At 42.8% G+C, this 11,803-nt stretch overlaps 1 protein-coding gene across 1 annotated transcript in view; it reads right to left on the bottom strand.

Moving 5' to 3' along the window:
* Nucleotides 1-9,767, bottom strand: part of LOC149866035 (solute carrier family 23 member 1-like) — a 41,931-nt gene extending 32,164 nt beyond the window's left edge. Inside the window, exons 1-3 of the mRNA XM_090041052.1 lie at nt 9,570-9,767; nt 5,571-5,732; nt 2,171-2,328 (exon numbers count right to left, since the gene is read on the bottom strand). Coding sequence (XP_089897178.1) covers nt 2,171-2,328; nt 5,571-5,732; nt 9,570-9,623 — 374 coding nt within the window. The 5' untranslated portion in view covers nt 9,624-9,767. The remainder of the gene's footprint in view (nt 1-2,170; nt 2,329-5,570; nt 5,733-9,569) is intronic.
* Between the last annotated feature and the right edge of the window lie 2,036 nt (nt 9,768-11,803).

The following is an 11,803-nucleotide window of genomic DNA, read 5'->3' on the forward strand; positions in this document are numbered from 1 at the left end:
AAATAACAAAAACTCTAGATAAGCTTGTATAAAGACAGGCTTGCAAAACTAGTTTGAGTACAGTAACACAAACAAAGTAACTGAGACCCATTATGGAAAGAAGTTACATTAATTGTCAAGAGTCAAAACATAACTGATAACCTCTGAAAGACCATCCATGTTAAACCGTTGTTAAACAATGAATGCATCTGATCATAAATTCTTCACTCAGCTAGAGCGGGGTGGGCTTCATGATCAATCCCTTTCATTGATATATACTTAAGCTGACCCAGAAATCCAGGACATCATCCTGGAAACCTGGGACACTGCCCTGTCTCTCACACTCTCACAAGTCAACGGGGGCAGCAGGGCTGCATACCGAGCAGCATATCCACTCACAAGGCACTCTGCATCAGTCCAGCTCCTAGCCAGACTGTGGCCCACATCCCTGCACTTCTGGGATACCCATTATAATTCCCAAAAACTGGCCAGGACTGTCCTAGCTCACCTGGGATATAGAGTCACCCTACATATACCTAATCAAACTATAGATAGATGCATGTCATTAATGACCGTACAGCTGTAATTCTAAACCTGGGGAAGACTGGAAAGGAATAACGGACCTGAGCTGAAGGAAACTGAACAACTAACGAGAGCTCAGAGACCCTGGGATCTATCCTCATCCTCTCAAGTGTGAGTACGTTTTTGTATTTCCATCACCTGATCTGAATGTTAGTTAAAATTATGTTTAGCTTCTCAATAAAGTGATTCCTTTTATTCCTAGGTTAGAACTGAATTGAGGTAAATTCTATGTAGTATTGTAGCATCTCACACCACATTGCTAAGAAAGGATGATGCCAAAGTTTATCTTTCCATTATCCATGCAGAGTACCATTTTAGACACCATTGTTCCACTGGCCTGTGGTAAAAGAAAGTTCAGGTCTGGGTCCTCCCAGAGGTCTAGTTATCAGGGGTCAAATGAGCTTCCTTAGATTAAATTATCTAACCTACAGAGAAAGTTGGGATTCTCTCTCTCTCTTTCATGTCAAAGTAATCCATGTACAACACATTTGCAAACCAGTCCTTCCTGTAAACGTTAGACAAAAATTGTTCTGCAGCATACCTGCAGTAGTCAGAGGACTGTGGGAAGATTTCTGGTGGATGAGCAACAGCAGATAGGAAAGCCATAAAGCATTTCATGAAGTTAAAAGTCAGTCAATGTTTTGATAATGCAATCAGATATAGCAGAAAATTATTACCTGAGCTGCTAGGGACTTGAAAGCAAATAAATATATGACTTGCCTCTGAAGACCTTATGATTATTGTTCTGTGGAAAAACTAGATTACGGAGACAAGGGAAAGCCCGTCTCATGATGAAAGCTTCTGGAAAAGGAAAAGCTCAAAAAGTCAACAAAAAGTAGAGATTTCTTGTATAGATGCCCCCTTCCCCCTTAAACCTGAAAAAAGAAAAACAGGCAGGCTTCTCATGAGTGCTTTATTTTCTGGATGGAGAAAGGTAATCGTCCACTACACACATGCAGATCTTTCCCGTTTCTCTCACTATCGGCCCTTAAAACGCAATGGATCTCAGCAACACAGATCATCTGTTCAAATTATGCCACGAAGCCCAGCAGAGGAAATGAGGAGGAACCTCTGACAGTTCATACCACAGCTCCCAAATAGTGCATTAATTGGTCTTATCATCTTCCCTACTTTTAAGGTCTTCCCAGGCTCAGTACTACTGCTTGGGCCTTGCTCAAATTGCCAGACCCAGATCAAAATGATCCTGTCTTGATATACCTCAGAATTCAAGGCTAAGGATGAAGCAGATATTGTTTACTGCAAAGCTTAACACTTTATCAGCTTCTAGCCAGATTGCATAATAGGCTTCATATGAGCCAAACATCCTAAAGGAAGGAAGCCTCAGGTACCTGGAGAGATAAAGGTCAGGTCAATTAATGCAAAGATATCTTCTACTCCTTAACAGCCTCATCCCAAGCCCACTGACATCCACTGGAGATTTTCCACTGACTTTCATGTGCTCTGGAATATGCCTTACCAGCCAAAACTAACAAACAAATCTCATCCACCAAAATATACCACAGCTGATGTTAGAGAGCAGCTGGCAATTACCACCCCCCAAGCCACTCTAACTGCCTTGCATGTGTCCTGATTCTTGGATTTTGCTTACCTGACTCCAAAGAAGACTTGAAGGAGTGTGCAAATCCCTGAGACAAAGAAAATGGTGCTGATTAGGTGGCTCTGGGTCAGAAGGTCATGCTGCAGGCAAAGCTCCTTGGACAGGATCAGAGGAATGGCTACGAGGCCACCCAGAGCTGTCAGGAAGTGCTAAGAACCACAGAGAAAAGAGTAGCATGAAACAGGGCTTGGGACCAGGCCAGCATCATTACTTTGCTGTTGAGACAAGTCTAAAAGCAACTCATAGATCACAGCTCAAGTGATGCTGGGAACATTAATTCTTGTTGACTTCAGTTTTCCTCTGAGAGTTCATTTTCTGGTGGGCATTATTTCAAAGCACCAGTCAAAGTTGTAATAACCCAGCCCAACCTCAGGCTTTTACATACCCCACAAACCATAACTTTGTAGAAATGACAGTGCCCAGCTCCAAATGGCCAACAACTGGGAACTAACTTCAGGATCAAGGGAAAGCTCCATCAGGGAGGGAGGAAAGACAACTGAAAGACAACATGGAGAGGGTCCAGAGGAGGACCACTCGCATGATCGGGGGCAGCAGGACAGGCCCTACGAGGAGAGGCTATGGGACCTGAACAAGAGAAGGCTGAGGGGAGATCTAGTGGCCTGTTACAAACTAGTCAGAGGGGACCAGCAGGCACTGGGGGAGTCCCTGTTCCCCCGAGCGCTACCAGGAGTGACTAGAAATAATGATCACAAGCTAACAGAGGGTGAATTCAGATTAGACATCAGGAGGCACTACTTCACTGTCAGGGCAGCTAGGATCTGGAACCAACTTCCAAGCGAAGTGGTGCTGGCTTCTACCCTGGGGGTCTTTAAGACAAGGCTAGACAATCACCTTGCTGGGGCCATTTGACCCCAGTACTCTTTCCTGCCATGGCAGGGGGTCAGTCTTGATGATCTGCTCAGGTTCCTTCCAACCCTACAAACTATGAAACTATGAGTATGGTTAAAATTGTCAATGTCAATCCATTCCACTTTGTACTACAAAATCCTTCCCGCTGCACTTCCCCACTGCTCTGCACAGCCAGAAACCAGTTCAGGTGGGGAGTAGGAAATAGCAAACTGGCTGTAAAAGGCTATTAAATAACATCTGTCTTCTCATTCACAGTAATGGTGGTTTGACACCCAGTTTGCATAGATGCCCATAACTAAATGAGGGACAAAGTTGTTTAAAAAAATGAGTACATGTTTAAGAAAACCTAAAGCACATATTTGGGCAAAGACTTTCAATAAGTTATTAACACAAAAAGAATCCTTACTAAAATTCCACATTTCTTTTAATTATTAAGTTTTGTTGAGTAATTTATTCACCTTGGATAATGAAAACAGATTAGTCAATATTATTTGTATTCCTAGTCAATGTCACTCTCTAATTTTCACATACTAGTACAATGTTTTAACTTTGGGGCTGCTAACAATGAAGAAAATTCTTAAATCCCAAACAATTGCTTTCACTGGATAGGGATTTTTTAATTAATAAAGGATAGAAACTGTTAGGGTGACTATATTTGGATTTTTGAGGAGCACTGGATTTGCAGCTGAATAAAAGGCATGACCTGTGGCCTACCAGAGCTGTTGACCACAAGGCAGAATGATATATCAAAAGTAATATTGCAAGATGCTTAGGCAAACTGATTTTTGCTTATGAATGCTTATGCTAAGCCAGCCATTTGCTTATGTCAAGTAACCATCTTAACAATATCAACCATTTTCAAGTAAGTCTCTTTGAGTCTGCATGCTTGTGAATGAGGTGAAGCTTTGGGAATGTGGAAGATGGTACAACCTAGAACTGAGAAACAGACTGAATGTGAAAAACAACACATAATTGGTAACAGAATCCAAAATGAACATATGCAAAATGGTGATTGGTGAAGAAGCCTCCAGAAGCTTCCAGGTTTTGGTCAAAGTCCACCCATTGACCAAAGAAATAAGTACATGGCCTTGGACATGTACTTATGGCAAAAAGGCATGTAAATGAATGAAATGCATAGGCAATTCCGTGTTAATGCAGTAAACAGAGGCAGAGCTTAAGATAGAAGGAGAAATGTGTGGAACGTAAGGAGGAAAAGAGGTGGAATAAATGTTAATAAACATGAACCAAAGTGTATAAATGTGGAAAGAACTATTGTTCATTGCGGTTCCCCAGTTTGTTGGTCTTTTGGGAGCTAGCCTGAAGATGTCTCCATTCTGAGTAAAGCTGTTGCGAGCAATTTGTGCTGGTGTTTGCTCCCTGCTTGCTCGGGCTAATGAGCAACAGGATCCATGAGCATTTGAATCATCATCTCCCTAATCATTGGGTGCCGCATGGAGTCGGGATCTAACAGAAACATTGCTAAGAATCATGGGTTTCATATGAACTTGGCTTCGCAGCGTTCAAATTTGAGCCTACTCTAACCTGACAAGATAGCGTTAATGAAATAAACAAAGTACAAAATGTCCATCAAACGATTATATCCATCCGTAATTATTTTTCCATATAGGCATCATACCTTACAGTTTGCAAAAATCATCACAATGGGATTTATTTAACATATACTGGGTGCATCCAGAGAAACGCGGGCGTGCAGTGCTGTAGACTCATGTGCGGCACTGCACATCACCTGCACTGCACATGCAAGCATTCATGCTCCTAATTTGCACCTTGATACCTGTGTCTTAAAAAAGCAGGGCAGTGCACTGCCGGAAACTGGAGTCTGGCCAGGTGGAGCCGTGCTCTGGCTGCCAGCCAGGCTCTGTGCTGCCGGATTGCTGTGGCTGCAGACCCAAAGGCCCTTAGGACTCCAGGGAAGGCTGCTACAGCCCCAAAGGCCCTTAGGACTCCAGGTAAGGCTGCTGCTGGTGCTGGCCCCAGCTACCCTTACCCCACCCAGGGCAACGTCCCATGCACCAGATTGCAAATGCTTAGGTGTTTCCCAGGGACAAGCACCAGCAGCACATATTGCCCCTGGAAAAATGCACACTCTCAATTGTGAGGACGCACCCACAGTCATGTCAACTGAAAAAGCTGCATAGTTTCCTCCTTGTACCATCTCTGCTTAGCCTACTTTGTATTTAGGCTGCAGAAATCAAGCAGCCTTTAGACACTTCCAATAACTATTATCCAGGTACCATCTCACTGGTTGTCTCTTACTATTGTATGGCTCTGGGACAGTGTCTTCCTGTTTGTACTGCATAATCACAATGCAATTTATGCATATCAAAAGGAAACAATCAGAAACCAGGAAACTTATTGGAGATGAGACATGGGACTTGATATCACCAGTTTCCAACTAGATGGTTACAATATGTCTAGTAAACTTAAGCAATTTCTGATTCACATTCCACCCAATTCACATTTCATGCACTTCACTCTGCCACAATCTTCCACGTCTCACCTGAATGCCTAGAAGGATGCAGAGGTACCATGGTGGAACATCTGTGACAGAGTATGCTAGTTTGCTTTGGTCCTTTGCCTTGCCTTTCTTCTGTTCCTCTTTAATACTTTTCTCATTGGTGCCAAGTTCAGGCAAGGTACAGTACTGGCTTCCCTCTTCAACCTGTAGGAAGCAGGAGAGAGTATTCCTTAGTTAGGGCCTTGTTCACCTCCATGTCTGTTGGGCACTTGGGACAATTATGCTCCCTCATTTCTAAGTTTAAACCATTCCTGACATGGAAGAAAAGCTCAAGGAACATCCAGGGCCAGAAGAAGGGTCATAGAATAGTTTACCTGCCCTTCCCAGCAGAATCCAACAGGCAAAAGTGATGGGTCTTGATGTGGGCCTTCCAAGTGTGAGGCCGGCAGGAGCTCTCAGTGGAAGAAGGAACTGTGAGGAGGGTCAGAGCAAGGTGTGGCGAGAGCCCCAGTGACACGGGGCTTCTGCAACTTGAGCTGTATTTTCTAAAACAGCCCCTCAGAAAGACCAGCTTGTAACCTGCCCTCACAGCCAACCTGGGCCCCCCACTTGCCATGTCGGGCAGTGTTTGCCACCACCGCCTCTGGGCTGCCCAGCGCACAAGCTCCGGGCAGGCACCAGCAGCCAACACTGCCTAGCGCAGCAAGCAGGGGGCTGCAGCTGCTGCCGCTGCGAAGCAGCCCCGACAAACAAGCCCAGAGCCAGTGCAAGGCCCAGGCTGGCAGTGAGGGCGGGTTACAAGCTGGTGCAGTGGGGGGGAAAAGCAGCTCCTCCCCTGCCCCATGGCCGGCGCCCCATGCTGCAGCCACTCGCAGCCCACCTGGGGCTGCCTGTGCCTGCTCAGGACATCCCCCGTTTGCAAGCAGCTGCAGCAGGGAGCACTGGCCATGGGGCAGGGCTGCTTCCCCCTCCCCCCCGTGCTCCACACCAGCTCCTTCCCTGCCCTCCCCCACCTTCCCTTACCTGAGTTTCTGGCACAGTGCAGCCAGGTGCTCCCAGGCCAGAAGCCCCTGCTGGGGTTTCTGGCTGGAGGGGGGGCAGGTAGGCCCTGCTGTTGTGGGAGCCTGCTGAGCTTCCCCTGGGTCCTACTGCCCCTGGTTCCTGTCATTTCTGACAGAAACCAAAAGACAGAGAAATATTAATTTTCAAAAAATTTTAGGGGCCCCACGGGACAGATAGAATGGCCTCTCAGGCTGTATTTTGCCCACCCCTGCTCTAGCCCTACGGAAAGTAAAAGGTAAACTGTTGTAGCGTAGCTCTCAATGAAAGTGGGGGAAATTAACATAGGTTAGTTCCCATATGAAAGCAGTTATCACAAAACGGCTAACGTGTAATAAAGGCTTTCCCACTTTTGCCTTATGTTAACTTGTCTAGATATCCATACCCTAAAGCACTACATTTCCCTATTGACTTCTTAACCTAGGTGTCCACTCTCCATGCTCTACCCACTCCATGTAGCTGCTCTAGAGAAGCTAACATATAATGTCCTTCCCCAGTCAGGCTATTACTGAAGCACATCTTTAAAAGTGCTAACCCAGATATTTAACTTCTGTTTACATTTGTTCTTCCATTTCACTGATGCTTAAAGGCATTTAAATGCCTAGTAAAATTGTACATTTTATTGAACTGACTTTTATGATCCATGGACACTATATCACAGCAGCAGATACCGTAATAAGAAAAAAAGAAATGAAAAATAAAGGCAAATTTCAACTTAAAAACAATCAAATAGGATAATAATGCATAATAATTTGGAGAATATGCACATGTAGAATAGCATCATTTGTATAAAATGGTCAAATTTCTAGGCCTTCATCTTTAATGGTTAAGCCAGTCTTCACTAGATGCAAAATCCCATCTAAATGCATATGGTTTAAAGTGCATTAGCTGTCACATTTTAAAACACAGGCTGAAAAATGCCTACCTACACATTTATAGGATAGATAAATATCAGTTGATTCAAACTACCAGAAACAGCCAGGACCTGAATTTAGAGCATAAGAGCTCTTCCTTAACAACTCCCCAAGTGGACATTCCATAGACACTCCAGAATGAAAGTGCTTAGTTCATGGATGAAGTGAAAGCATAACAACGTATTTGAGAGAGCCCCCACAAGGAATTATTCAGGAATAGCTATTTCTGAATAGCCCCAAGGGTTGGTAAAACCCTCAGCTAGATGGACAGAAATAAGCTCATTTCCTTCTTGACAGGAAAGGAAGCTTATCTTTTTCTTCTTAGGTAACTAGCATAGTGAGTGTACTACTGACAATTTCACATGATCATCACATGAAACCCTGATGCCCGAGCCTCCGCAGGAACCTTGCAAGTGAGTGAGCAGGAGATGCTGTCAACTAGAATCACACTCATTGGGAGAAGGAACAAGCAGAGATCTCTTTAGCGGGACAGCCCTTCAGCTTGACCACGTCACAGCAAGGGATGTGAGCAGGGACAGCTCCGTGATGTTGTCTGGTTGCCTGCTGCAGAAGATTCAGCTCTAGGGCATTACAATTATTGGCCACATCAGTCTGGCAGGCTTATATGTCTACATTGACCCCTGTGCCTGCCTGGTTCTCAGGGCAAAATTAACAGAAGGCTCTTCACAGAATAAAACACAGACTGTTGAGGATTAAGAAAAGGAAGGATTCAAACTTCATGGAAGTTAGAAGCTTGCACTGACCTGGGGTTGGGGTAAACTGAACCAAAGCATATCATCATCATTATTATTATGACTGTTGTTGTTTTGTTGCTGCTGTTGCTACTTTATATTATATTAATTACTACATTGTATTAAATATAATAAGCTATTATTAAATATAATCTGTAAATAAGAGAACGGTATCATTATTATAATATTTATATTTGGTGACATAATATAACACTTATATTGCATAACAATGATTACAATTATATTAACAATAATAATGATAAAGATAAGACTCACAAAGCTCTTGGGTTAGAGGCAATATCTTTTATTAGACCAACTAAACAGTAGCAAAAACATTCCTTATAGAATTTTTCATAGATAAGACTCAGCATTTCTATAAGCAATTTCCCTATGAGGCTCTGAGAGCCCCTTACAAGCATTAGCACATTTATCTTCCCACACTCCTGGGAGGTGGTTATAGATGAGGAGACTGAGGCCCCAAGAGCCTCAGTCAAGGCTCAGCCAAGGTCCAACAAGCAATTGGTGGCAGAGCACAGAACAGACTACAGATGTCCAGTCCCTAATTCCTTTTACTCAGGATATGAGCAGCTCTTCTTGATTGTACTTTTATCCTCCTGGGGAGAGCAAGGCTGCAGTCCCTTTCATCTTGGCACTGTGGTTTATCCATAGGATGATCCGTCCTCACCATCTATTATGTCCAAATAGGATAGACACATCACTGATGGACACCTCAAAGGTACATACTTCATATGGTTTTCTAGTGCATTGGGTATCCAACTGCAAACTCCAGCTCATCCCAAGATCTTTGTTTCTACCCTTCTGTCAAATTCATGTCTTTAGAAATATGGTAGATTAAAAACAGCTTCCCTTATTCACTAGTTTTGATTTTACCAGCCTTTTATCATCCCATAAAACCTCCAAGCCCAGGGGCACAAAAATCAAGCAGCAGAAAGTGTTATTCCTTTTTAAATAGAGAAATACATTTAAGAGAATGTGGTTATATCCATCTGTCCCTATCTTTTCTCTTTGTAATTAATGACACGTAAGAAAGAAGTAACAGGCAGCAAAGTTGCCTTCAGATTGCTACTGTACCCCCAGCAAGATTTAGAAATAAAGATTCATTTATCAGACTCCAGTCTGAAAACGATCCAAGAAAGATCACTCTCTCACTCTTGCACTCTCAGGCACCCGCCTCATTCACCACTTCTCTCCCTTCGGTCTACTTCTCCCTCCCTTCCCTTGCCAGTTCATCTTCCCTTTCCAGAACTCAAATATATGATATGCAGGCACTGCCCTTCTTAAAGCAGCAAACTCACCGTGAAGCCAGGGTTGTCCAATCCATTGAGCTCTTTGCCTGAGGAGTGTGTCATTTCTTCAAATGTTCTTCAGTGTCTGACTTTAAAAAAGAAAGAAAAAAGTGGAAGCAAACTTTCAAAATAACCTCATGCCCTAATAAATAAAATCCTAAACAGATTGGATCAGAAACCCAGTTGATTCCAGGAGCTCAGACTCAATCCTGGCTTCTCACGTGAGGGCTATCATAGAGGAGTTGCCTTCACTTGGATTAAATAAGTCATTCCCTTTCTCCGGCTGATTAGAAAATCAGTGCTTGAACCATTCAAGGAAACAGCCCTTCCCTGGACAGAGTGAATCAGTAACTGATGCCAAAGTATCCCTCCTTCCTAGTTACAGAATAACAATGTGGTAAAGCAGATGCAGGTTGGAAACATGTTGCTTCATTACTGATTCAGTTCATATTACCATTTTTAACATGGGTTGGGCTGTATGAACATCATCTTGTTATTCTCTCAAACTCAATTTGTAGGCGAGTTCTACTTTGCTATGCAAATTAGGGCAGAGTATATCATTGTATTTGGGCTCAGTGACAGACCCAGTCATCTTACATGTAAAGCTTCTTGCAAAACAAAAAGAACACAGGAATTAATCCTATTTAAGGCTGTAACCAATACCTGACACAGTAGAGGAAGATGAAAAAAAATCCATCATGCTCTTAGTGCATGAATGGCACAGCCCTTTACCTGGAAGGGATTTCTGACTGTTGACATAATCCGCTTATGCTCAGAAGCAAACTATTTGGTTACCTTAGCCTAATAAACCCACATAAACATATATACACACGTGCGTGCGTGCGCAGAGAGAGACAAAACAGTCAATCTCTTTCAATTCTAGAATTTAACTCAGTTGCTTCTGAAGGCAGAGAAATACAGAGATTGGACTGACATGGCACAAAGCTGCTCTCCAGTCCCAAAGCAAGGACCCACTGTATGCAACACTGCCTTGCTTTCACGTTATGAAACAGAATTTAAAAACAGAGGTTTTGTTTACCCCACACCCTTCACCGTCTTGCATATCCACTCACTTCTCCCCAGATTAAACAACCTCATGATTACATTGACACTAATCAACCAGCTGGAGACCCTCTTGAGCTGAATTGTAGAGGTGCTAAGCAAGCATCTATGCTTTCCTCCTGTTTACTTCAGATGGAGCTGTGGGTATTCAGACATCCAAATTCCAAGGAACCAGAATCATTTGTGAAAATGCTGGCTCTAGCCTGTATCCTCCTTGAATGGGAATCTCCTTGCTTCTTTATCCAAAGATGTTACCATTTGCAGTTACAGCTATTCTAATATAGATCCAACGCCACCAAATCTAAAATATGGACCACTCATGGTCAGCTCCCTCTCTTTGCACCACCCTAAATGACCATCCTTTCTTCATTCAAATCTTTCAAAAATGCATCCTTCAAGAAACCTACTGATGATAGACCACCTTAGAAAGAATGTATATGATGGCGGGGGAGGTAAGGGAGATCTACCACTTTTGAGGTTTGTCCATCTCTTAGTCATCTAGCATTCTCTGGGACTTGACCCATGGCACCTACTTAGTTTTTCATGTCACATGAGATCCATTAATATCAGCTCCATTGATAATACCAATAAGGATGCATCATTGTGAATTTATAAGAATAGGATACTATATTTTTATTCTTATATTTCAAACATGTCCACCCTCACCTATTGTTTTTGTTTGTTCATATGTTTTATGTATCCCTATTCCCTACTATATGCCTTTATCAGTCTATCTACCTTAACTCCCTAGTATTGACCTATTTCTATTACAAGAGCAACCAGTAATTATGATCCCATGTTTGTTATCGCTCAAAATTTTTCTTTACTCTCTGATGAAACTTTACTCTTTCCACATTCCTGTTAGTATTGTTTTATGAGGGCTCTAATCAAGAAATCTCTGGCCTCTTGGTTTCAGCCCAACATTTATCTAGTGACTGTTTTCCCAATGAAAACTTTATAAAAAATAGTACATTCTTGTAAAATATTTTGGTTTTGATGAATTGGCATTTTCTGTTGAAAAAAAATCAGACTCTCAACCGTCTTAATCACGTCATCCAGAGCTATGCTTGTCACTTGTGATAGGACAGACAAGTCAAATAGCACTGTTTCTGTTCCATAATTTGATAGGCACACAAGCACTTGCAGTGTGTGTATTTTTGCCTGACCCTTTTACATCTGAT

The sequence above is a fragment of the Crocodylus siamensis genome, chromosome 4, assembly GCF_052110815.1.
Source record: "Crocodylus siamensis isolate JL-2025a chromosome 4, ASM5211081v1, whole genome shotgun sequence".
Lineage (NCBI taxonomy): Eukaryota > Metazoa > Chordata > Crocodylia > Crocodylidae > Crocodylus > Crocodylus siamensis.